A 27,331-nucleotide genomic window follows, 5' to 3' on the forward strand; every position below is an offset into this window, starting at 1 on the left:
ATTGATTTGTTTCTGAGGGTTATACTGCGTCAAGGTATTTACTGTTCCTCCTGTGAGAGAAAATATGATGCAGATCAGGAACTAGTTTTCATCAGGACCAGGATGTGCTGTTCCCTAAATAAAGTTCAAATGTCTTTATCTCTCTTTCTCTCAGTTTGAGAAGAAGCTCCAGGAGGAGACGACCAGAAGAGAGGAAGCGGAGAAACAAGTGAAGGACCTAAAGGAGGAGGTACACACACACACACACACACACACACACACACACACACACACACACACACACACACACACACACACACACACACACACACACACACACACACACACACACACACACACACACACACACACACACACACACACACACACACACACACAGTGGAACAACCAACCCCATGATAAGAAGCGGAAGGAAGAGGAAGCTGAGAGATTTGTGAATGACGTGATGAAAAACAAGGAGGTTCGTCTTTTAATCTTGACTTCATCTTCTCCAAAACACATTGATTTGTTTAGAAGTGATATCTCTACCCATGAGAGACAATCTGAGACACCGAATGAGAGAGAAGTGAAGGAACAAAAGGTGGTGCCTGTTCATTTTCATTCATTCTGTTTTGGTCTCACATTTTAGTTTAATCTTCTTTACAAGTTGATATTTGAGACAAAGACAACTCAAACTAGACCTGAAAACACACTGAGACACCAAATGAGATGGATCTCAGCGTGTCACAGGGATCAAACAGCTGAGTCAAAGATGATGGATGAATATTCTCTCTGTGTTTTCTCCCTTAGTTTCAGGCAGGACATTTTGAAGGGTCTGATAATTCTCGATCAGTGGAACCACCCCTCCCCTCGAACACCCAGACCTCAGACCCAGGATTTAATATTGAGGTCGACCAACAGCGCAAATACATCCGTCTCAGAAACTCATCCACTGAGGTAATGTTGTGAGCATTAACGCTGTGTGAGTGCTTTATGAGAGTGAACAATATAATTTAAGCATACTTTAATTCTTCTTCTTCAAACTCTCATAATGACCGGTTAAACTTTAAGAATCCCTTTTCTCTTGTTTTTGTGTAAATTGTTTTAAGTGAATTCAATGGTCACCTCTATGTGTTAGTCTCTCTGTCTCTCACCCTCCCTCTCTCCCTGTATGTGACCTCCTGCAGGACAAACAGCTGGGATTATGGAAGTTAGATCTGCAGGTTAACAACAACAAATCCATCACGTACACATTTCCGCCATCTTTCAAACTCAAGGCTGGAACAGATGTCACTGTGAGTCCTTCTTGATTGTTCACTTTATGTTGCATTTTCCCTTTTCTTATTTGTTTCATTCAGCACTTCATTATATGTTAAAGAATAAGAATATTAAAAAAGAATGCACTATTATTTTATTTATTTAATTATTTTATGATTCTGTTTGTAAGTCGGTGACTTTGTATTTTACAGATGTGGGTTAAAGGTCATGGTCGCAATCATGCTCCCACTGAGCTGAAGTGGAAGGACCTGAAGTCCTGGAGCTCTGGAGACAAACTGCAGGTCGTCCTCTTCGACCACAAACAAGAGATCCAGTATGAACTCTGTGTGACAATACCTTAAAGACTTTAACTATACTTTGTCCTGCTCTCATTGTGCTCATCTTACCCTGCTTTTATCAACCGTTACAAATACACGTCTGCTCACTGCCTGCCTAGCAACAAATAGCTGGAGTTCATTTGAACTTGTCCTCGTGTTGTGATGTGTGAAGTGACGGAGCAGATTTATCATCAACAGGAAAAAGCCATGAGAGAAAGTTACAACGTTATAAAATATCTGGGCATTATTCACAGGAACAGAAAGACTCAGAGATCAGCCATTTTATAGAATCACACACTTTACTTTTACTATTCAGGTTTATTTAACAGTTCAAACATGTTTTGAGGTGAACTGCCTTTATTTTGCTGCCACTGCTTTTAGATTTGACTAAATCTACTCTTTTATCGTGCTAAATATCACTATCAAATATTCCACTCTTTTTAATACAAAATGTGAGCTAATGCAAATCATCAAATAAAAGTTATTTGTTTTGTATTGCTGTCCGTGTAAATTGCCAAAATGTAATTCACTTCAAGTTTATGTAGTTAAGATGTACAAATGTGTTTTATTTGTGTATGTACATGTACTGATGTACAATTTTGATATTTGCTTACGGCCATGTTAACTTCCAAATATGTTTTTAATGTCCTGTGAGAGATAATGTTTAATTTTAAGGTGATATGTTTTAATTATATGATGTTTTGCAAAACCAGTTAAGTTAGTTTTGTTGACTGAAAACACGTTGACATGATTTCTGTTCCAATAAACAGTTTTTCTCTTTCAGTCTACAGTCTTGTTTCTCTGAGGCTCACAGCCGTCCTTTGAGCTGTAAGCCAAAGTTAGCACGCTAACAATCTAGCAGGTTTTACCACGTTCAAACCTCACAATTATATTATATGCTATAAGTTACTTGTTTCTATAAATCCCCCTGAAGGCCTCTTTACTTATGTATTCATTTATTTATACAGACATGTCTGAGAAGCTGAAAGTATCTGGAGTCTAAAATAAAACTCAGAACAACAAACCCTCAGCTCGCCTTTTAAAATAAATGCATGCGTCAGTCAGTACCTCTGTGGTTTTTAACTTTGTCTCGAGTGTGAGAAAGTCTAACAGCTGCTGCTCGTACCATCATGAGACACAGAGAAGTTACCTCACACTCAACCTGAGCAGAAGAAGAGATACAACGCTGAAGAAGTGATCATGTCCTCGGCTTGTGGTGTTCATTGTGTTGATGACCAAACTCTAATCTTTTTACATGAGTTATTTCTGTGTGACCCTGAGTTTCCCACAATGCAGCAGTCCCACCAGCAGCAGCAGCAGAGCCACCATCACTACGGTGAACACAGTCCTTAAGACGAGGAGGACGTGAAGGGAGTGATCCGAGGAGGGACACGTCTCTCTGTGAACAGCTGCAAACACAACACAACGTGAATATATATATAACCCAGAAGCTCCAGATAAATCCCCCAAATGTTAGCTTTAATGCAATATCTCACCTCTGACAGCCAGCCAGCTCTCTGGTGATTCTCCACCGTCAGAGATGCTGCACTTGTAGAGTCCTTCATCAGATTTAGAAACTCTTTGGATGGTGATGTTTCCTGTGGAGCTGCTCCTGATGAGGCGGCCATCTTTATAGAAGTCAGCTGACAGGATGGAGGAAGTGGTCGTCTTGTTCCTGCAGCTCAGAGTCACAGCGCTGGCCTCTCTCACAGGGAGGACGGGACTCTCCAGGATCACAGAGCCACCTGAACAACATGGAGAAAGCATGTGAGTTATGTAAGAACAATTTGAGAGAGGACAGAGATGACGTCCTGTAATACTGTGAATGAGTTGAAAACATGCCTCCCTGAAAATATTAGAAAGAAACAACATGATAAGTTAATCAGATTCTAAAGTGTCTGCACAGAGGTGAATATTAATCACAGCCCTCTCTCACAGGCAGGACAGGACTATCCAGATCATTAAAACTCTGTTATTGTAGTAAAACACTTGATTGCTCACTTTATGGTTTTCAATTTGACACTCTATCCGTTAAATCTCTTCTTTGAGCTCTCTCATTGTCTTGTGTTGTTACATTTCTGAAGATAAGTAAAGACATTTCATTCAATGTACTTAAGAAGCCTTTAACCCACCATTGACAGAGATGGTGACACTGTGGCTCCTTTCTCCTCCGTCAGCCTCACACCAGTAATCTCCACTGTCTCCACTATAGGCTCTTTTAATGGTGCAGTATAGTACGGGGGTCCTCTCACTACAAGTGGAAATAAAGTCCCCAGCATCCCTGATCCCTCTCAGCCGAGTGGAGCCGTCGAGACCCTCGCAGTGAAAGGAGACTGGCTCCTGTTCAAAGAGCTGCAGTCGGGTTGGAACGATACGGAAAGCTGCTTCTGATTGAAAAACAAATATAAAAACTCATTAGAAAAGTCTGGCATGAATCACGTATCAATACAAATGCAGCCGTAGTGATATTCCCTCAATGTGCAGTTAGTGTAACAAGTCCTGCTTACCGTTGTTCTGAACATGTGCAGCGAGGACAATGAGCATCACTGAACAGACCAAGGAAGGAAACTGAGTATTAACCATTATCTCTTTTATTACTCTGTAAACTGGAAGAAGTGAAACTCACACGGGGTGAAGCAGAGAGCTGTGACCTCCATGTTGACTTCCTGCTGAATGGCTGAGCATCAGACTGAAATACATGCAGATGAACACCTCCTCTTCCTGCTCAGCTTGTTTCTGAACACGTGACACTGTGTGTTTCTGCTCAGTGCTGTGAGGCTGACCTGAAAGCATTCATGACTTTCAGAGTTTCAATGCTTTTGCAGAAACATATATTTTGTAATTGTTTATTTGGCAGGGACATTGCATATCAATGAACACTTAAAACAATAAATGTGTCAAATGTAAATATGCCAGATTTAGCTTTGAACTCATTTCCATCCGCAGTCCCTCATAAAACATTTAAGAAAATGACATTTACAAACAAAGCAAAAACAAATACATGATATGCAAAAAGTGCAAAAGAGCAGCTACAAGTATTTACCACAAGACTTCACTTTAAAATAGGGAACATATTATTAGATATAAATACATAATTTTGAGTTATTTAGACACAATTAACACTTATAGTTTCAGGTCTTGTTAAATAAGAAGAGATCATATTTGTTAAGTGTTATTATGGGAGAATAACTATTATTGTGGTACTACTGCCTTATTAGGCCCTTATTGAGCAGAGCATATTGAGAGCAGAACTCATGGACAACAACTTCCTTAGTTGCAGCAAATCAGCACTAATTAGAGGGTTATTGAGGAAAAACTCTCAACTAATGGCTTATTAAATGTAGAATAAGGTCATGCAGAATAAGGCATTAATAAGTGTTTTCTAATGACTACTAACGAGCCAATAAACTGCTAATATGCATGTTAATTAACGACTAGTTGATGGTTAATTTGTGTACCTTAATATAAAGTGTTACCGAAATACCTAATTTTGAGTTATTTAGACACAATTAACACTTATATTTTCATGTCTTGTTACCTAAGAATATATGATATTTGTTAAGTGTTATTATGGAAGAATTGCTATGCTTGTGGTACTACTGCCTTATTAGGCCCATATTGAGCAGAGCATATTAGGACCAAAACTCATGTACAACAACTTCCTTACTTCATGTAGAATAAGGCATAATAAGTGTTTTATAATGACTAATAAAGAGCCGATATACTGTGTTGAGATCTTCATATGAAGTGAATACTTAAAACGAAAGTTAATTGAGATCATGGTATGAAGTGAATACTTAAAAAACAAAAGTTAATTATAAATCATACATGATCAATCATATTCTTGTATAAACCCATAATGAGAATGCTTCTTGACGGTTTTTGAATATGAATCTATGCTTACAATTTTTTCTGTTGCTATTTGAGAACTTTGCGTTTTGAAAAGAGGGTGTTGTGAGTTTTCATAGTATGTTTAATACTTAAAAACGAAAGTTAGTTATAATCAAATATAATCAATTATATTCTTGTATAACCCACAATGAAAATGCTTCATATTTTAGGTTTTCTATAGTTACAGTATAAACAAAACAAAGTGGGTTGTTTAGGTTGAGTTTTCTTCCTCTCCTCTGGCAGCAGTCCACAGGGAGGGGCTTCACACTAAGGGGAGAAACATTAAGAGGCCAAAGAGAGTTCATGTCCTTTTCACCCTAACATGAGAGGAGGAGTTTTGTTTTTTTGGGTTTAGGATCCAGTTTTTTTAGCATAAAGAGACTGGTTTTTTGAGAGAGCGCGAGAGAGGGGGGGTGACCCCTGGTAGACTCTCTCCGGGTAGGCTGTGTGCTTCAGAGCTGGGTTAATAGCTCTCGGTAAGGTCTTTCTAGACGGGGTAAATATCTCTCGAATTTATTGGTTGTTGGCTGAGTGGAATGATTTGATGAGAGAAAGTGTGTGAACCTTTATAAATACCGCGACCTGTGGGGAAAATCTGGTCCCCCGAATTTTGCGGACAGGAATGGGTTTTTGAGTGTTAATCCGCCGTCTGTGTCGGAAAAAGTGTATGAAACTGATGTGAATAAATGGGTGAATGAAAAGTTGAATGCGCTTTTTATTGTCACCGGTCTTTTTACGAGGAAATACCTCTAAATTCTATCGGGAGAATTTTAAAATGTCACAACTGAAATGGGCAGTTGAAATTAAAACATTTTGGTAATAAATGTAAGACTGTGAATTAAAGTTTCATTTGAACATGATCACAGCACGGTTTTTTTTTGTTAGTATGATTATAATGTTGTGAGAGAGAAGGTAAAAACCCTGTATTAGTTTGGACCTATTTTTCTTCAAATAAACTGAATCCCACCTGTTGGATTGGGATCCTTTAAAAGACAATAAACTGACTCCCACCTGTTGGATTGGGATCCTTTAAAAGACACCTGTGCCCTCCTCTCCTGCGTCAAAGGTAAGATTGCACCCTGCCACACACACTTAGGTAGGAGCACACTCCATTTACTGATATCAAAATCCTTCGGGATCGCTTAAACAGATTAAAAGAGAGTTGTCTGAATTGAAACAGCAGTTAATTGAACCTGGTTCTTCGGGGGGGTTAGGAAGAGGTGAGATCTTGCTGACGTTGGTGGATCTGAGCCACGCAGCAAACTTACATAGACTCAATAATCTTCGGAAAGGTCAATTAGGAGGTCAGAATAATTTACCGGAATAAATTATCAGGACCTCTCAAAACTCTAAACATGGCGCCCAACGTGGGGCTCTGTGAAAAGTAATATTTTTACAGAGTCAAAATACAAGAACCAAAACGACCTAGTGAAAAAAGTCGAGGAATATAAATCAGCGAAATACAGGCTGAAAGTCTTGTTAAAATACCTACCCCAAATCCTAGAATATATATAATTAAACCTGAAAGTGTAGTAATTTAAGTTAATACTATTGCACCGGACTGAGGGTTATATTATATCGGATATAGCTGTCTGATTAAAGAAGCTAAAGAAGGTTCATTTTCCCCTAGTCAAATTGAGAAGCCTGTGGTCCCTTTAACACAGGTTTAGGTGGCTAAAGTGAAGTCAGCCGTAGGAGCACTGCTCAGTACTTGTCCAATTACTTTGAAACTTATAGGTAGGACTTGACCAAGAGCTGCGGTTTGAACTTTTGCGTTAAAACATAACGTGGGGAAGAGTTAATAGGAGATTTAATAAAGATAAACATAGGTCTAAAGGTACCTATGCTGTTTAAAAAATTCGAAGCTCGGTAAATACAACTCTTAGCTGAGGTACCCGCATGTACTAACTGAATCCAGAAAGAGAACTTAGAACCAAGTGACGGTATAGTCGGACTGATCACCCGTCAAGAGTAAAGCCTAGGAACTTGCATGTGTATAAAAGAGTGAACTTGAAGCCTTTAATACATTTTTGTGTTGTTTTTTAAAACAAACAAACAAAGATAAATGGCGGACGAGGTTAGAACGCAGTTTTTAATGACTCGGAGCCAACCACACAGGGGGGATACACAGAAGCAAAATCCGGAGCTTCTGCCCGCCCAGGTCAGCTTAGCCCAGACCCACGGGCGTACCGCGACCAAAATACTTTCCTGTCAGACTACCGTTTGACAGAGAGCAACAAGCAGGTGGTATAATGTTTGAGACCCTATCTCCACCATACAGGGATAAAAGCTCAAAAAATGCCATTTAGGAGTATCCCATCTACTACTCCTAGAAAGAAAAAAAAAACACATTGTTAGACATGATATTCAGGAAAAAGGAATGTTGGAAATAAATAATGTCAAATATTGAAAATCCTAAAACTGGATCAACAAACCAGGTTAATAAACCCTGCTAATAGGAAGCTAAAACATGCAGGAGAAATAGCAGTAGCTCTGGCAAAGAGAATAGGTCCTAGCATGCAATAACAGTGTGATAATATGATAAGGACTATTAAACTGTCAGAAGGCGATGTGGTGATCAGATGACCCACAAATACCGGTTGTTTTGAATGTACTTTTAAGAAAAAACCTATGTGGGAACTATCAGCAGATAATCAAGCCCCAAAAATATCTTCAAAACTAATATGAGAAAGTTTTTGCGAAGCTAAAGCTCAAATACTTTACCAAAATCAACTAAACTATTTACTTTTGACCCCTTTTTGGGAATGGGATTTTCCGTTACACAACGGAAAACTCAATTCAAGCCTTAAAGAACATCATAAAGACAAGTCAATGAGAGTTAAATGTGGTGCTATTTTGCTCATGAAGGAGAATACACTTTTGGAAAAAAGGTTTCCTCTTTTCTCTGCTCCCGAGGTGCTGCAGAAACACGCAGCACACAGGGTCAAAGACAGGCGTGACCTCTGGAGGGGAAGAAAATTCGAGCAGACCACGAAAGACCATTAAAAGTTTTATGGCCTCAGCTCAGAGGAAGATCTGGAGATTTTAAGGAACTCTCCCAAAGCATCCCCCACCCCAGCACAAGGGAAATAGTGTTCCTCTCACCAACTCTTAACCAAGTCGAATCTAAAATAGACATAGCTCCAGTTGTTAAGAAAAGAGGGAGATTCAAAAAATTATCTTAACACCAGAACAATAATATCAAATATCAAAAACCAAAATAGTATGTTGAGACCCATTCTCAGAAACTAACAGTGTGGAGATAAGGAACCAGGGTGATAGAAAATCTGTGTTATTCATGTCCATGACTTGATCAGGAACAGAGGGAAAATTATCACCTGAAGAGAAGCATCTTGCACTTGCATTAAAAATGTATCCAGCTCTGAGGGAAATGTCTCAAGGTACCTAAATGTGCATATACACTCTTTATTTTTCAATATCTGAAGCTACTAAACAAACTGTTCAGGGAGCAGAAACAATGATGAGTAGATGGAGAAAATGGAAGATGATAATGTCTGATCCAGATGTGGGGTGCAGAGGACCTCAGGAAGTAAGCCACAAAGGGAAACATTGAAACCCTTACAGAAAACCGCTACTCCACAGATAACACTGTTTACAGATGGGAGTTTGCGAAAAGGTGACCAAGCAGCCACTTGGGCCTTTATAAAGAAAACTAATTCAGGTGAAGTACTTTGCAAGCAAAAGGGTGCAATACCAGGTACAGCCTGCTGAGGAAAAGGCCATTTGTTGAGGGACTTCCTTTTGCTAAAAAAGGAAAAATAGCACACATCCGTATTATTACTGATAGTGATTATTATTAAAAAGCGGGTAAAGAAGAGCTTAATAATTGGAAACAAAGGCAGTTCAAAAATGTGAAAGGTGAAACGCTGACACATGCCCATCTATTGAGGGTCTTATTGCAGAGTTAAAGGCAGGCATGTAGAATGGAATCATGTCCGTAGCCATATAGATAAGATATAATTTAACTATCAGGGTAATAGAGAAGTTTGACCTTGCTTAAAGCACGGGACGAGTTAACCACCGGACTGCCATATTCCCTAGAATATGGAAAAAGGGTGGAAGCAGTCACGTACCACCTGAAGAAGCTCCTTAGGTTGTGCGTGAATTACACAGCAGTTTAGGCCATGTGGGCCTATTTCAGATGAGAAAATATTGTCTCCACAATAAAATCCTCTTACCAAAACTGCGATTGCACCTACAACACACATGGTCAACATGTCTTCAATGTGTAGAGGTGGATGGGTTTAAGAAAGTTCATCCTGAGCATCTTAAAATAATAGAGGAAGAACCACTAACCATTTTTAGTGCTGGCATAAGCAGGTCCTTTTCTGACCCGCACTCCCAGTGGGAATAAGTATTTCCTTGTGACCTTTGATAAATGGAGGGAGTCATAAACATGTTTATCCTCTGACCAGAGCAACTGGAACACAGTGTCTGCTAAAATGGCGGAACATATAAGTATTTTTCCTAAAAACTGAGGAAATAGGAATGGATAATGTCACTCACTTTAAAAATGAGAAAGTTTTTGTCACCCTTGCAGGATAAAGAAATCACACCTATCTGGTCTTTACCATATAAGTATCAGGCGTTAGAGCCAAAGAGTGGAGTATAAAAAACTGTAAAACAAATTGGGACATTCCAATCAATTTGACAAGGCTGAATATATTTCTATAAGTATGGAAAAGCTACCTAGGGCAAAGGTCAGGTCATATCTAACTATCACACCTTTTCCGTTTAAATTCAGAAATCGTGTATGGGTGACCAGAAAGGGGCAAAGTCCAGAGAAGGGTTAGCTTAAAACTAAATCAGAAGGTTTGGATACAGTGAAGTCAATCTCTGGGAAAGTAGTTTCACTCCAGAAGAGAGGACCGGTTCACCCGAGCCAACAGAGTTTAGAATCAAGATAGGAATATGACTGCGGCCTACCCATCCACTATTGATGCTATCAGTCTCACATCACATGACATGTTTTGCACACACACGTGGCAGTTAATGTGCTTTCTTCCACAGGAGAGGATGGCTTTTTGTGGGATCTTCCCGCAATAAGTTAGAATTTGTCTTGGTGAATTCTGTACCAAGGGATATTTTATAGAGCAAAAGAGGGAATTTAAATCTGAGTAACAAGCAATAGCTCCAATGCAAAGGATTTAGCAGTAGAACTGTTAGAATCTATAGTGAATTATGCAGAAAGATGGCAAGACGAAACTCTGTCTATTAAGCATATGGATCATTAGAGCTTGGATGGAGAATACCTCAGTATCAAAGAGGAAATGGAAAATAACCTTTATATTATTTTTCTCATTGTTTTTTAACTTTACACTATTAGTTTTCTTTTCAGTTATTTTTAATTGATATACGCTTACACCCTAAAAAGAGTATTCATTTAAATTAGATTTTTTGAGCACATCTCTCCTTCTTTTTTGCTGGTTCTCACACAGCATGAAGGTGTAGGGCTGTCAGGTCGTTAAACTGATAAGAGTAAATTATGGCCCAGTGCTTTCTGCCATTAGAGGCCAACTGAGTAAGAGGAGAAACAATCACCTTGCTGTGTATAGAAATTACAGAGAAATATGGAATACACGACTCTCTTGAGAAAACCCTTGGGGAAGTTTTTATTTGAACTGAAACAACTTTTTATGGATCAGAGAAATGATTTAAACTTGAGTTTAGCTATATTGTTGAGATTAATACCTCAGCAATCTACCAAGAGGATTTGAACCTGCCTAGCGGGGAAACTTCAGTCACAGTGCCTCAAGTGAAGCTAAGTAGACTCCTGGACCCAGGAAACCTGTGCAGAAGGACCGGAAGGGGCAAGCGGTGAAAAGGAGGAGACTCGTAAGAGAAAAGAGCGATCTGATTCGGAGGTCTCCCCGGGTGCCCAAGCCAAAAAGATGTCCTTGCTGTCAATAGAAATTCCAGAGGAACATGGAGTACCAGACCCCTTGGAAGGATTCCTGGGGGAAATTGTTTCAATTGAAACAATTATTAATGGATCAGAGGCTGAGTCACCTATGACCCCGCCAGAGAAGGAGGATGATTCTTCCAGCTCTGTGGGACAGGCTGCATCTCTACCCGCTGAGCCACTCAGATCGCAGTGGATTTCCCAGGAAAGGATGACAACTACCTGATAACTGCATGGTCAGATATCAGACGCCAGGTAGCAGCAACCCTACCTACCCCCGGCCACTGGTCCACTTCACCATCTCCAACCCGGTGACTTCGTGCTGGTCAAGGACTTCCGGAGAAAGAGCTGGAAATCCAACCGTTGGCAAGGTCCCTACCAGGTGCTCCTCATCACCCAGACAGCGGTCAAGGTCACCGAGAGAGCCACGTGGGTCCACGCCAGCCACTGCAAGGTCGTAGTCACAGGCCAGGAGAGACGGTAGAAACAGACGACAACAAGTGATGTGTCCTAGTCACCAACGAAAGACGACAACAAGTACCACCAGCACCACACTGGCACCACATACACCTAATCTCACACTGCACACACAGGATGTCATGAGCGAGGGCCAGCTAAGCTGTTTCATATGCCTCTGGTTCCTCGTTTGTGCTATCATTGTGTGGGGACTCATTGACCTTGTCACAAAGTCATGAGCGATTATTGACGAGGTCTAAAAAATCCATAACAACTGTCGACCGAGTTATCTGGTTTTTCGTTTGGAGATGTCGTCCAGCGAAAAACTGCAACCCCTCCATGGTCAGGGTCAAGGATATACATCAGATAGCAACATGGATTTAGGAGTCTACAACAGATGGGCCCCTCGCCCAAGGACATTCCTGTACGGTACTATGTTTTCGGTGTTTTTTCACACCAGGTTCATCAAAGGGTCATCCTGATTACACATACTGAAGAACTTTTCATGATATTGATGCGTGGAGTTTTACGGATGTAATATGTATGTGTTTTTACGATTTTATCTGTTGATATTTGAAAACTTTGCGTTTGAAAAGAGGGTGTTGAGATCTTCATATGAAGTGAATACTTAAAACGAAAGTTAATTGAGATCATGGTATGAAGTGAATACTTAAAAAACGAAAGTTAATTATAAATCATACATGATCAATCATATTCTTGTATAAACCCATAATGAGAATGCTTCTTGACGGTTTTTGAATATGAATCTATGCTTACAATTTTTTCTGTTGCTATTTGAGAACTTTGCGTTTTGAAAAGAGGGTGTTGTGAGTTTTCATAGTATGTTTAATACTTAAAAACGAAAGTTAGTTATAATCAAATATAATCAATTATATTCTTGTATAACCCACAATGAAAATGCTTCATATTTTAGGTTTTCTATAGTTACAGTATAAACAAAACAAAGTGGGTTGTTTAGGTTGAGTTTTCTTCCTCTCCTCTGGCAGCAGTCCACAGGGAGGGGCTTCACACTAAGGGGAGAAACATTAAGAGGCCAAAGAGAGTTCATGTCCTTTTCACCCTAACATGAGAGGAGGAGTTTTGTTTTTTTGGGTTTAGGATCCAGTTTTTTTAGCATAAAGAGACTGGTTTTTTGAGAGAGCGCGAGAGAGGGGGGGTGACCCCTGGTAGACTCTCTCCGGGTAGGCTGTGTGCTTCAGAGCTGGGTTAATAGCTCTCGGTAAGGTCTTTCTAGACGGGGTAAATATCTCTCGAATGTATTGGTTGTTGGCTGAGTGGAATGATTTGATGAGAGAAAGTGTGTGAACCTTTATAAATACCGCGACCTGTGGGGAAAATCTGGTCCCCCGAATTTTGCGGACAGGAATGGGTTTTTGAGTGTTAATCCGCCGTCTGTGTCGGAAAAAGTGTATGAAACTGAAGTGAATAAATGGGTGAATGAAAAGTTGAATGCGCTTTTTATTGTCACCGGTCTTTTTACGAGGAAATACCTCTAAATTCTATCGGGAGAATTTTAAAATGTCACAACTGAAATGGGCAGTTGAAATTAAAACATTTTGGTAATAAATGTAAGACTGTGAATTAAAGTTTCATTTGAACATGATCACAGCACGGTTTTTTTTTGTTAGTATGATTATAATGTTGTGAGAGAGAAGGTAAAAACCCTGTATTAGTTTGGACCTATTTTTCTTCAAATAAACTGAATCCCACCTGTTGGATTGGGATCCTTTAAAAGACAATAAACTGACTCCCACCTGTTGGATTGGGATCCTTTAAAAGACACCTGTGCCCTCCTCTCCTGCGTCAAAGGTAAGATTGCACCCTGCCACAGACACTTAGGTAGGAGCACACTCCATTTACTGATATCAAAATCCTTCGGGATCGCTTAAACAGATTAAAAGAGAGTTGTCTGAATTGAAACAGCAGTTAATTGAACCTGGTTCTTCGGGGGGGTTAGGAAGAGGTGAGATCTTGCTGACGTTGGTGGATCTGAGCCACGCAGCAAACTTACATAGACTCAATAATCTTCGGAAAGGTCAATTAGGAGGTCAGAATAATTTACCGGAATAAATTATCAGGACCTCTCAAAACTCTAAACAACTGCTAATATGCATGTTAATTAACAGTTAATGGTTAATTTGTGTACCTTAATATAAAGTGTTACCAAACATGTTCTGTGGGTTGTGTCTGAGAAGCTGAAAGTATCTGGAGGCTAAAATAAAACTCAGAACAACCTACCCTCAGCTCGCCTTCTAAAATAAATGCATGCGTCAGTCAGTACCTCTGTGGTTTTTAACTTTGTCTCGAGTGTGAGAAAGTCTAACAGCTGCTGCTCGTACCATCATGAGACACAGAGAAGTTACCTCACACTCAACCTGAGCAGAAGAAGAGATACAACGCTGAAGAAGTGATCATGTCCTCGGCTCGTGGTGTTCATTGTGTTGATGACCAAACTCTAACCTTTTTACATGAGTTATTTCTGTGTGACCCTGAGTCTCCCAGAATGCAGCAGTCCCACCAGCAGCAGCAGCAGAGCCACCATCACTACGGTGAACACAGTCCTTGAGACGAGGAGGACGTGAAGGGAGTGATCTGAGCAGGGACACGTCTCTCTGTGAACAGCTGCAAACACAACACAACGTGAATATGAATATATATATATATATATATATATATATATAACCTAGAAACTCCAGATAAATCCCCCAAATGTTAGCTTTAATGCAATATCTCACCTCTGACAGCCAGCCAGCTCTCTGGTGATTCTCCACCTTCAGAGATGCTGCACTTGTAGAGTCCTTCATCAGATTTAGAAACTCTTTGGATGGTGATGTTTCCTGTAGAGCTGCTCCTGATGAGGCGGCCATCTTTGTAGAAATCAGCTGAGAGGAAGGAGATCTGGTTTCTGCAGCTCAGAGTCACAGATTCTCCGTCTCTCACAGGGAGGAGAGGACTCTCCAGGATCACAGAGCCAGCTGAGAAACAAATGTTTTAAAGCATTTTCATAACATTTAAAAACACCAGTTCAGAGCCTGTCCAGGATGTGGTCGTGCCGCAGCTTCTTGGGTTTAAAGGGTGGGTTGAAGTCCAAGAAGGGAAGACCAGGTTTTTACAGTTTTCTACAGAACTGCTGATTCAAACGGCTTCAAGCGGGGCACTAAAATCCCTCTGAATAACACACGCCTGGCAGGAAGTAGATCTCTGCACTTCACTAGAGAATCGTAACTCAGAAACATACAAACAAAGAAACGTCTGTCATTAATGTGACTCACATGATTTCTCAGTTTCTGGGCTCTAGATTTGAGTTATCTCTTCTTTGAGCCCTCTCTTACCGACTTTGACGTTTAATTAGATAATCTCATACATGTTATTTATATATCTCACCTCTGACAGCCAGCCAGCTCTCTGGTGATTCTCCAACTTCAGAGATGCTGCACTTGTAGAGTCCTTCATCAGATTTAGAAACCCTGCGGATGTTCATGTTCTCTGTAGAGCTGCTCCTGATGAGGCGGCCATCTTTATAGAAGTCAGCTGAGAGGATGGAGGAAGTGGTCGTCTTGTTTCTGCAGCTCAGAGTCACAGATTCTCCCTCCATCACAGGAAGCACAGGACTCTCCAGGATCACAGAGCCAGCTGAACAACATCGGGACAAAATGTACAAATGTAATCATAATAGTAATTCACATTAAAGAAAACATGAGATAACTTAGACAGAGGGCATCATGAAATACTGTGAATGTAAAGTGGAAGAGTAACATGCACAGAATGAATGAAAATATTAGATAAAATAGAACAAAATGATGAATATATCAGAAAAAAATCAGTAATGTAACGTGGTGTATCGTCTGCATAGAGGTTCATTCTAACCAAATGTCCCCTGAGACAGCATTACATGTTAAGCATAGATTCTGTGTTACTTATACTAAACTAATCTAAAAGGTTTCATTGCATACTAAGAACAAACCTAGACCTGCCAGGTGGGTTTTCAAATAGGAGTTTACCTTGCTGTAAATATATATATGAACACATTTTGCAAAACTATTATAAAATGTGTACAATAAATATTAATTTAAAAAAAAGAAATGAATATATAGATGTAATATTAAAAAGAGGGGTTATATAAAATGTTATAAAATATCTGCAGTATATCTCAATTCAAGGAAAAGAGCATTGCAGTTTAAAAAAAAAATCGTAATTATGATAAACATACCGGTGACCTTGATGTCGACAGAGTTGCTCTTCTCTCCTTTCTCATCCTCACACCAGTAAACCCCGCTGTCCGGTGCATAGGCTGATTTAATGGTGCAGTTCAGTGTTGATGAAGCAATAATATAACAACCCTGAATTAACTCATTGTTGTTCCTAAACCCTCTCAGAGCAGAGCCAAGACCCTCGCAGAGAAAAGAGAAGGGTGTGTATTCAAAGAGCTGCAGTCTCTCTGCGATCATTTGCAAAGCTGCGTCTGAGGACAGAAACAGAGACAACAAAACATCTGATCAATAAAAAGAACTATGATAAAAATCGGAAGAATTGAAAATTGTCAAAGTGAGCTGGAGGTTTTCACAATCTGGAACGTTTGGTTTTATGTCAACCTACGATTCAGGTAAAAGAATATAAATAATGTAAACTGCATTAACATTTCTCTAAAAACAGATGCATTGAAATGTTTATTATCAGCCTTGTGGGAATTAAAGACTTAAAATAAGGAAATAATTATGTATGGTATTTTAAAAGTGTATCTTTAGTAGTTGTTACCCACCATTGTTTCTCGTAGAGCTCTTCTGAATATGAGCACCCAACAGAATGATGACACACGTCACTGGATATAAAAGTAAAGAAAACTGTAAATCAGCCTCATATGTGTTTGATATAAAAGAATAAATGCAAGTTGAAAGAAAGCTGAGACTCACACAGTCGGCTGCAGAGCGCTGTGACCTCCATGATGTCTTCCTGCTGTCTGAGCGTCTCACTGAGAGACACAGAAATATAATGTGAGTGAGAACTTCCTCTTCCTGTGCAGAGTGCTTCTGAGGCTGGGGTCAGACTCTCTGTGGTTTCAGCTCAGAGCTTTAGCTGAAACCGTTAACAGTTAACACGTGGCTGAGTACATCATGAAAAAAGAAACATAGTTGAGCGTTATAGACAGTGGACAATATGTGCTCACTTTGTGCATAAAGAAGTATGGTCATGTTGAAACAGGCCTACCCAAAAACTAGCCCTAATAATGTGATCAACTCCATTAAATCACGAGGAAACAAACTCAAAACAAGACGATTCATTCAAGTGGGTACCATCCTTAAACCAGACACACAAACTGAACCTCCTGCTGGTGGTTTTCTGCGTTACAGGCAGAAGGGCCATGCGCACTGCTGAAGTGTGTCATGTGTCTTTACCTGTTTGCTCTTCTTTTCCACTTTTCCCTGCAAACTGTGCATTGGCACATTTTTATCTGTCATAAGATGTCCTATTTCTTCTTCTTCATCTTCAGAGACGTTCTTTCCTGCTTTATCAACTTCATCCATATGGTTTCTCTTTGTCCCTGGGGGAAATAAAATCAAGATATCAAATACAATAAGTTGCACTTGAGGAAGTCTTTGAAGCATATGAGACGTTTAAGTCAAACATGAGCTATACAATTGAGTGTATATTTAAAAAGAAACCACCATTTTTTGTATCAACACCAGATCCTGTAAAACACCGACCTTGGGATTGTTTGAAAGATGGCAAATAAAGCTCAACAAGGAGAACTATTTATGTTTCCTTTACATGACAAACTATTGAATAACCTTATCTGAATGTTCAATCTTAATTATGTGCTTGCAGTATTATCATACACTTAATGCATTATATATATAAAACAATCCATTATGTCTTTTGCTCACCTGTCTTGGTTTGTCTCCATTTCCAGACAAAAAGTACAGCAGCGATCACAAACATGAATCCGAGTGGGTACCATCCTTAAACCAAACCCACAAACTGAACCTCCTGCTGGTAGTTTTCTGCGTTACAGGCAGAAGGGCCATGCGCACTGCTGAAGATATAAACACAGGGCCGGCACATGTATATCGTATCTTATCATAGGAAATGTAGGCGAATGCTCATCCATCCAAATAGGGGGGGGCAGAAAACAATGAAATATCAAAATAATTAACTTTTAGTATTTCTTTACAATTGTTTTTACTAATACTATTAATAATAAATATTAGATAACAACAACATAACTAGCCCTAGAGTAAATTGCATACAGAGCCCACTGTGGTGCCCCCCAGAGACAGGTGGTAGGACCTGCACACTTTGTATATGTTTTTTGAGACCCCAAAGATTTAGTCTCTTAAAGTTGCCCTCAATGTGCACCAGATTGAAGCATTTCACTCCCGGGGTCATGCCCCCGGTCCCCCCTAGAGGAGATGAGGTCCACCCCAATTAAGGGGGGAAGTCAGCTAAAATCTTGCCAGGGGTAACAAAAATGTGAGGGCCGGCACTTTTTAAACACACTAGAGTAGCTGCACAGCCTCAGGTCAGAGTTTATTATCTGATGGAGATGGTCGGGTTTAATCTGTGTTCAATTCTACGAATGAGCTGTACAAACACTGGAGACGAAACAGCTCCATGAACACCATCGTGCAAGGCTACTAGTCCTTCAAAATCCTGCCATCTTTATCTTTTATCTGTCTTTACCTCACACACACACACACACACACACACACACACACACACACACACACACACACACACACACACACACACACACACACACACACACACACACACACACACACACACACACACACACACACACACACACACACACACACACACACCAGAAGAAAGTCTGAAAGATATTATTCAAACTGAGAAGTCCCGCCCCCTGCAGTAAAAGATCAGACATGTCCTCTGCCTTAATAGATAATTGCCTTTCAACCATTGCCACAATAAAACAATATAAAAAGTCCATCGCAACTGATTTTATTAGCATGTATTAATTTATAACCTGTAACCAAGATACTGAATCCAAAGTTCAGATATTCATAAAACGAGACACTCAAAGTGAAACTCAGATAACAACTCAGTGGATAAAATTACACTAAACTTTTTTTTTTGTGAAACTTTAGTAAGAAATGTCTCTTGCTTTTGCAGAAACATTTGCACAATGAACAAATATAATACAAAACATTAAATAACTACTTAGAAGTTCAGTGGAAGAATTTAATGAGTCATTACTATATCTAAACTGCCAGAACCTGTTAATGATTTACAGACTTTGTCCTCGCAGGCAGGTGAAGAGACTCGCAACATTCAACAGGTAAGCGGACTTCGTCTAACATTTTAGCTAAAACTGATTATAAATGTTTGGAAAAAAGTGAGTCTGAATTGGAGTTCTCTGATAACCACCATTTCTGATTATAGCAGATAATAAAAGCTTTGTTAATGTTTCAGTTGTAAGTCAATTATGTTTTGCTATATTTTTTCATAGCAGAAGAATTAGTAAAACACATTTGAAGTTCAGTTCTAACTCTGGTCTTATTATTTCTGTTTTTGGTTCGCTTCCAGTTCTCCATGATGCTTCTCCACATAGACGGAAAGCCCCTTAACCCTCATCTGAGAACTCTCAGTGTTCTGGTTTTCCATCTTCTCCTAACACACCACTGTAGAGGTAACTAACACACAATACAATATCGTAAATGTTTTATTTCCAAACGTATAGCACTGTAAACCCTTTTGAGATTAGATACTATTATCTGAAAGCTTGGTTCAGTTTCAGAAAAGTGTTTCAGACAAACATGCTGTTATTTTGTTTCCTGCTAACCACTAAGTTGTAGAAATCCAAACTTAGCCACGAGGCTAGGGTTAGCTTATAAGTTTGTCTCTTCCCTTGGAAAAGTGGCAAGCAGAGCCAAACTTCTGTAATGGCCCAAAAGCTGCTACGACAACAGTTCTGTCAGTATTTTTTGGGGGCGAGGGAAATCAACTTCCTTGTACAAACAGTTGAACATCCCTTATGGGTGTCACGATCTGTCTGTGTTGTGTTTTGTTTTGTCTAGATCTGTCTTTGGTTTCCTGTTTTATTTTCAAAAGTGTTCACCCCCCGTCTTGCCTGTTGCTTCCTGTCTGTGTGTTCCCTCCTGCCTGATTACCCGATTGTGTTCACCTTGTGCCCCTGTGTTTTCTCCTCCCTCCTCATCTGTGTCTTGTTTGTTTCATTAGTCCTGTGTGCATTTAGGTTCTGCTTTTTCTGTTAGTCTTTGTGAGATCCTTGTTTGTTGTTGACTGTGTTCACGGGTGAGAGAGTTCTGCTCTGGATTTTACTTGTAGCCTTGAAATAAAGGTATTTTCTGTTAAATCTGCATTTGGGTCCTGCCTGCTTCGCTCAACCCTGACAGAAGGATCTCACCAAGAATGGACCCAGCAGACTGTATGAGGTTAAGTACAATTTAATTTGCTTTAAAAATGACTGTTGATACGGCTCCAGTAGAGAGGAAAGGCAGTCTATCATCTCTACGGCACACCAAGAAGTAACCTCGGGGCCTTGGTTAAGGGACTTACTACCCGAATGGGTGGAGTACTTTTTCGGTAGCTTTGAGGTCAAACCTTTTTCCCGGCCTGCTAGCCCCAGGCATGCCAGCCGCCTGCCTACAACAGTTCCCAACAAGGCTCCTTTCAAGGACCCTTTCGCTGGCCTTTGGAGGACCTCTGAGCCTCCGCAAGGTTTCAAGCCAGCATGGAAAGAAACGCAAGGCCAGGATTCCAGTTCCCGGCCCCAGCAGCCATGGTTCCGGCTCCAGTACCGCCCCCTGGAGCCATGGTTCCGGCTCCAGTACCGGCCCCTGCAGTCATGGTTCCGGCTCCAGTACCAGCCCCAGCAGCCATGGTCCCTGCTCCAGTACCGGCCCAAGCAGCTGTGTTTCCGGTTCCAGTACCGGCCCCTGCAGCCATGGTTCCGGCTTCATTTCCGGCTCCAGTTCCGACTCCAGTTCCGACTCCAGTACCGGCCCCAGCAGCCATGGTTCCGGCTCCAGTATGAGCCCCAGCAGCCATGGTTCCTGCTCCAGTACCAGCCCCAGCAGCCATGGTTCCGGCTTCAATTATGCCTCTAGTTCCGACTCCAGTACCGGCTCCAGCAGCTATGGAGCTGCTGCGTACCGGCTCCAGTTCCGGCTTTCCGGCCCACTCCTGCCATGGTTCCGCCGGGGGTCCTGCCGACACCATGTCCTGTCCTGTTGGGGGTCCCGCCGACACTTGTCTCGCCGGGGGTCCTGCCAACTCTATGTCCTGTCCCGTTGGGGGTCCCTCCGACTACTGTTCTGCCGGGGGTCCTGCCAACCCCATGTCCTGGTCCGTTGAGGGTTCCACTGACTACTGTTCTGCCGGGGGTCCTGCCAACCCCATGTCCTGTTCCGTTGGGGCTCCGGCTGACACCTGTCTCACCGGGGGTCCTGCCAACTCTATGTCATGTCCCGTTGGGGGTCCCGCCGACTACTGTTCTGCCGGGGGTTCTGCCAACCCCATGTCCTGGTCCGTTGGGGGTTCCGCTGGGGCTCCTGCCAACTCTGTGTCCTGTTCCGTTGGGGGTCCCGCTGTCACCTGTCTCGCCGGGGGTCCTGCCAAGTCCTTGTCCTGTTTTCGTTGGGGTTTCCGCTGGGGGTCCTGCCAACTCTGTGTCCTGTTCCGTTGCGGATCTGGCCGACGACTGTTCTGCCGGGGTCCTGCCATCCCCATGTCCTGTTCCGTTGGGGGTCCGGCCGACGCCTGTTTCGTCGGGGGTCCTGCCGACTCCATGTCCTGTTTCGTTGGGGGCTCCGCTGAGGGTCCTAGCAACTCCATGTCCTGTCCCGTTGGGGGTCCCGCCGACTACTGTTCTGCCGGGGGTCCTGCCAGTCCCATGTTCTGTTCCGTTGGGGGTCTCGACGGGAGTCCTGCCAACTCCGTCTCCTGACCTGTTAGGGGTCCCACCGACACCTGTTCCATCGGAGGTCCAGCCAGCTCTGAATCCTGTTCAGTCAGAGGTCCCGCTGCCGCCAGATCCTGACCTGCCAGGGGTCCCACTGACTGCAGCTCGTATTCTGTCCTGGGTCCCACTAACACCAGCCCATGTTCTGTCCTGGGTCCCGTCTGCACCTGTCCCGACGGCTCCGGTTCCTGTCCCACCGGTGGTCCCGCCATCTCCAGCTCCCTGTGATCCTGCTCCGGCGGTCCAGCTGACCCCGGAGGGGCCCCATCGCGGCCTACGCCGTCTCCCTGCCCGTCGTCCGGAGCTGTCCCGGCACTGCCTTCCTGCCCGTTCTCCGGAGCTGTCCCGTCGCCGCATTCTTGCCCGTCCTCGTGCCCAGCCCCCTGAGTTCCCCAGCCGCGGCCTTCGCCCTCGAGCCCGGCCCCCTGAGTTCCCCAGCCGCGGCCTTCGCCCTCGAGCCCGGCCCCCTGAGTTCCCCAGCCGCTGCCTTCGCCCTTGAGCCCGGCCCCCTGAGTTCCCCAGCCGCGGCCTTCGCCCTCGAGCCCTGGCCCCCTGAGTTCCCCAGCTGCTGCCTTCGCCCTCGAGCCTGGCCCCCAAATGTATATATATAGAAATGTATTGATTGGGATAAACCCCTTGAGATGCACCATCTCCTTTTCAAGGGGGTCCCCGTCGAGGCCTTCACCCCTGTCTTCGGCCCCCTGGGTTTCCCCCGCCGCGGACTTCCCTGCCCTTTTGCCTTGCCCCCGGGCCACCTCCTCGTTCTCCACCATGCCCCCGGGCCGTCCGCCCGAGTCCCCCTTCTCGGCTTCTGCTTTGCCCCCGGGCTGTCCGCCCCTGTGTTTTCTCCTCCCTCCTCACCTGTGTCTTGTTTGTTTAATTAGTCGTGTGTGCATTTAGGTTCTGCTTTTTCTGTTAGTCTTTGTGAGATCCTTGTTTGTTGTTGACTGTGTTCACGGGGGAGAGGGTTCTGCTACTTAAATAAAGGTATTTTCTGTTAAATCTGCATTTGGGTCCTGCCTGCTTCGCTCAACTCTGACAATGGGTCCTAAAAACTCTAAAATAAAGCTTTAAACCTGGGGTGGGGTATAAGGAAAATGCCCATGGAATGGGCGGAATGGATGAAGATTGGGGTAATGTTGTACTGGAAAGACAGGCCATTTTGACTTCATGTACAACTGACAAAAGGTTATCTTTATACATTATTGGTGTATATTCCTTTTTCTGGTTGCTTTTTAAGCTCTTGTTGCAATGCTGAATGTGCTATAAGGTAGACCAGCTAAGAGGTGCAGAAGTCAATGTATGTTGCCATAAGTCAATATATGGGGTGACTAGATCTTATATTGTTGTCGTTTGCATCCACTGTCTACTATCCCTTGTTAAAATATTGCTCTGTTTATTCCAAAAAGATAATGTATACATGTTATTATTTCCAGGTCAGTCTCAGCTGATTGGCTCACCTCAGCCAGTAGTAGCAAACCTTGGCGGTGACATCATTTTGCCGTGTTATCTGGAGCCGGCGGTAAATGCTACCGATTTGACGTTGGAGTGGACGAGACCCGACCTGAACCCCAGATTCGTCCATGTGTTGCGTTCTAGTCATGAACTAAAGGGGATGAAACACACAATCTTCAAGGGAAGAACATCAATGTTCATCGATGAGCTGAAGAACGGAAACATTTCCCTGAAACTCTCCAACGTACAACTCTCCGATCAGGGGAAATACAGATGTTTCATTCCAGAACAGGACCGGCAAGCTTTTGTTAAACTAGTTTTTGGTAAGTGTGTAATGTACATATGTGTTTACGGTGCATGTTTCTCTACTTTCACCTCCAGGCAAGGATTATAGTTGTGTCTCTGTGTTTCAGAGACTCTGACGATATGAAAATATTTACACTACATTTTCTAGAGTTGGTAGACAAACGTATCGGATTCCAGTTGTATGGAAAGCCAAAAGTGACATAATACTCAGTTATTTAGTTTAATACTCAGTTATTTATATAATAATTGAGAAATAACTGAATTTGAGGATACATATTGTTGAATACACCAAAAGTATGAAGAATGTAGTCTTTCCTTATGTTTTACCTAAAGGAAGCATATATATCAGTTCAATAGAATCCATCCAAGTAAACAATTTACAGTACTATAAAAAATGTTTTGTGTTAGTGTGAGATTTTGTTGTTTAAGTTGCAGTGGAACAGGCGGGTTTTCAGTGTGCGTCTGATAAAGTGTAGACTTTCTGCTCTCCTTAAAGGAGACCTATCATGCTATATTTGCATAATATATAGTAGGGCCATACCTATATAAGGTATATTTATACGGTTTTTTTTCAAAATACCAAACAGATCATGCATTTTAGCCTTGCCTCATTTTGCTCTATTTTTCTCTCCTCCACCCTGTCTTTGCATGCGCTGCAGCTGACCACGCCCCCCTGCAAAGGAGGGGCCGAGTTACGAGCGTCATGTTACCATGCTGTTACCATGCCACGGCAACCTCTCATTCCCCTGATTGGTGGAGAGTTGGCCATATAGGCGGAGGTCCTTGTCACTGACGTCACACTATTTTCAAATCTGGTTGCAGCCCCGTTTTTAGAGATTTGGGTATGGAGGAAAAGAGAGACGGTTGTGTTTTCTGACACTTGGTGAGTTCCCTGACACACCGGGGACACATATTCATGTATACAAGACGTACAAAAGTGCATTTTGCATGATAGGTCCCCTTTAAATGAATAGGGAGCTTGTTCCACCATTTTGAAGCCAGGATAGTAAACAGGCATGTTTTAGTAGAGGGGTTACTTGCTCCAACTCACAGTGATGAGCCCATTGGACACTTACGTGAGGATTTGGATAGAAATGAGGCTGTAAATTGCACTAGGATTATAACAATAACATATTTTTCTGTGGCATCTACTCACCTGCTATCAGATATCAAATACTTCCTCTCCTTTTGACCAGCTTCAGCTGCTGCTCGCCCACCACTCGTAACGTTATCAGGGCTGGACGGTCAGAGCGGAGGAGTGGTGCTGCAGTGTGAGTCTGCAGGCTGGTATCCGGAGCCTGAGGTGTTGTGGCTGGACGCTGAGGGAAAGCTCCTCTCTGCTGGACCTCCAGAGACAGTCAGAGGTCCTGATGAACTCTATACTGTCAGCAGCAGAGTGACTGTGGAGAAGAGACCCAGCAGCAGCTTCACCTGCAGAGTCCAGCACCACAACACCACCCGCACCACACAGACACACTTCCATGTTCCAGGTAAAACATTAATCTTATGATACACTTACTGCTTTAGTCTCCAATATCTGAGACCAAGTTTTACATAAATGCCGTGATGCTCTGTGTTTTATCATTTCAGATGATTTCTTTAAGCTCCAGTCCAGGTCTTCTTCCGTCATTATCGGTCTGGCCGTCAGTTTGGCTGTTTGCATTCTGTTACTGCTGGCTGTGTCTTTCTTCTTTCTGTGGAGAGAACACATATTCAGTAAGTCACTAACAGTCGGGTGATTTGATTCAGTTTGTTTAAAGGGGCCCTATTATGCTGAGTGCTGTATGTTCTGTAGGTTTGTGTGCATGTTAATGGTCTGCAAAGACTACAATATCTCCCACAAACCCCCCCCCCTGCCTGAAACGCCTCCATTGGCTGTTTGCATTCTGTTAATGCTGGCTGTTTCTAATTCTCTTTCAACACATCTCAACACACGTTTCATTTCACACAGAGACAAAGATAAACCGATCTAAAACTAAAGATCAGTTTCTCAATGAAGGAGAAAGAGGACAGCTGATGAAACCTGACGCTGTGCAGATGGAGGCTTTGAAGGGAAACGTCGGAAAGAAGAGGAAAAAGGTAAGTAGAGAAACAACAACATGAAAAGTGAAGTCTTAGCAAGAAGCACAGAAGACTTTCACATCAAGATACAGGATCTGCCAGAAATGCATGAAAACAGGTGTCATTGTGTGGCACCTTAAGAAATGATCACTAAAGAAACGTGACTGTTCCTCTCATAGAAAAATCAATCTGAGCAGCAGCTGCTTGAGGAGCAGAGGAGGAAGGATGCTGAGAAGGAAGTCCAGACTCTGGAAGAGCAGCTGCAGAACAAGAAGAAAGAGGTTCATCTCCACTTCAATAATGAAACACATTGATTCCTGTTTGAAGTCTCTTTCAATGTCCTCCTTAGTGCAGACAAGGTCAAACCTGCAGTGCAGGTCCAAGTGGAGACCAACTCCAGACAGTCCTACTTTTAGACTGTGAATAAATGATGTTAATCTTCCTGCTGTTCTTTCAGGTTGAATCTAAAGAGTCTGAGCTGCAGGATCTCCATGCAGAGAAACAGAGGAACAAGAAAGAGCTGCAGAGCCTGAAGGGAGATCTGTGGAACAAGAACAGAGAGGTTCACGTCTCCATCTTTGATATTCTGCATTTATTGTTAAACAGAAAAGCATTTGAGGAAACCCCAAAACAAGTCATCAGGAGCAGTGACACAGCATACCACGCTTAGGTTTAGGCTTACAAGATGAATTGTAGTGCACTATGTTTACTTCAATACATGTTCTTCCATTCAGTAACATTGAGCATAACAGATCCACCTAACTGTATGAGCATCTATAATGATCACATGCTGTGATGTAGTGCTCACGTGTCTCTACATGTGTCTCCTCTACCAGCTGTGGAGAATTCAGAGGAGCCTAAACAGCATTTCCAGATTTGATCAGGTGAGTGGAAATTATGTTAGTGCATCACGGCTGTGGATCCTCAGATCAGGGGAACCGGTTCAATCCGCCCTGACCCCCACTGCAATCAACATGCCGCTGTGTCCTTGGGCAAGGCACTTCACCCTAAATCACTCCTGTGGGAATTGTCCACAGTATTGATGTTACGTGTCTGATATATGTCATATGTAATGTCAGCACTTTGAGCATTTGGAAAAGCGCTAAATAAATGTAATGAATTATTATTATTATTATTAGATAACCAAAAATAACAATGTAAACACAACAGGAAACGAGTCAATTATCTTAATATCAATGTACATCACTAATAGGTTGTAAAGAGATAATCAGACTGGATTCTTTAACACATAAAACTGTGCAACACTTTAAAGATTGAACAGTATGTTGAGTCACTTTTCTCCAAAAAATCCAGACTTCGGAAAGAGAAGAAGAACAGAAGAAGAAGAAGGATGAAGCTGAACAGGAAGTGGAGACACTGAATAAGGAGCTGGAGAGCAGACACAAGGAATCAGACACCAACATCACAGAGGTTACTGTTTGAATATGTTACTAAAAATATAGTTTTCAGTTGATCTTCTCTGTAGATACAGTTTATATGGATTAGTGCATGATAACGGTAAACGATGTATTTAGATTCTAGAGGTGTTTGGGGCAGAGTATGATAACTGTTCATGTCTAACATCAAACAGTTGATGATCATCCAAGAGTTCATGTCCTTAAGGTATGCTGGAAGTTTGGGTTATTGATTGGTATCATCTAGATAAAAGTGAAACTTCTGTAGTGTTTCCTTTTT

The 27,331-nt window shown here is 42.1% G+C and overlaps 3 protein-coding genes across 6 annotated transcripts in view; 1 reads left to right on the forward strand and 2 right to left on the reverse strand.

Annotated features, from left to right (window-relative positions):
* LOC117562651 (vicilin-like seed storage protein At2g18540) overlaps positions 1 to 27,331 on the forward strand; it is a 36,675-nt gene that overhangs the window by 5,583 nt on the left and 3,761 nt on the right. The gene's annotated exons all lie outside the window — the stretch shown is intronic.
* Positions 1,855 to 4,451, reverse strand: LOC117562656 (low affinity immunoglobulin gamma Fc region receptor II-like). Its single transcript, XM_034240488.1, has 4 exons — positions 4,082 to 4,451; positions 3,707 to 3,961; positions 3,071 to 3,319; positions 1,855 to 2,983 (listed from the first exon to the last, which is right to left on the reverse strand). Exons 1-4 carry the CDS (start codon positions 4,155 to 4,157, stop codon positions 2,835 to 2,837), a joined length of 729 nt encoding a protein of 242 aa, XP_034096379.1. The 5' UTR covers positions 4,158 to 4,451; the 3' UTR covers positions 1,855 to 2,834.
* On the reverse strand, positions 13,971 to 25,877 carry LOC117562655 (low affinity immunoglobulin gamma Fc region receptor II-like). Of its 4 annotated transcripts, XM_034240485.1 has the most exons (10): positions 25,095 to 25,877; positions 23,275 to 24,975; positions 17,748 to 17,896; positions 17,259 to 17,404; positions 16,776 to 16,834; positions 16,625 to 16,684; positions 16,076 to 16,327; positions 15,250 to 15,498; positions 14,601 to 14,840; positions 13,971 to 14,487 (listed from the first exon to the last, which is right to left on the reverse strand). In XM_034240485.1, exons 4-10 carry the CDS (start codon positions 17,306 to 17,308, stop codon positions 14,339 to 14,341), a joined length of 1,059 nt encoding a protein of 352 aa, XP_034096376.1. In that variant the 5' UTR covers positions 17,309 to 17,404; positions 17,748 to 17,896; positions 23,275 to 24,975; positions 25,095 to 25,877; the 3' UTR covers positions 13,971 to 14,338. The 4 variants fall into 4 exon arrangements, with proteins under 4 accessions (XP_034096376.1, XP_034096377.1, XP_034096374.1 ...); XM_034240486.1 differs by lacking the exon at positions 16,625 to 16,684; XM_034240483.1 differs by lacking the exons at positions 17,259 to 17,404; positions 17,748 to 17,896 and having other exon boundaries at positions 23,275 to 23,420; positions 25,095 to 25,269; positions 25,772 to 25,876.

Source organism: Gymnodraco acuticeps, unplaced genomic scaffold, assembly GCF_902827175.1.
Source record: "Gymnodraco acuticeps unplaced genomic scaffold, fGymAcu1.1, whole genome shotgun sequence".
Classification (NCBI taxonomy): domain Eukaryota; kingdom Metazoa; phylum Chordata; class Actinopteri; order Perciformes; family Bathydraconidae; genus Gymnodraco; species Gymnodraco acuticeps.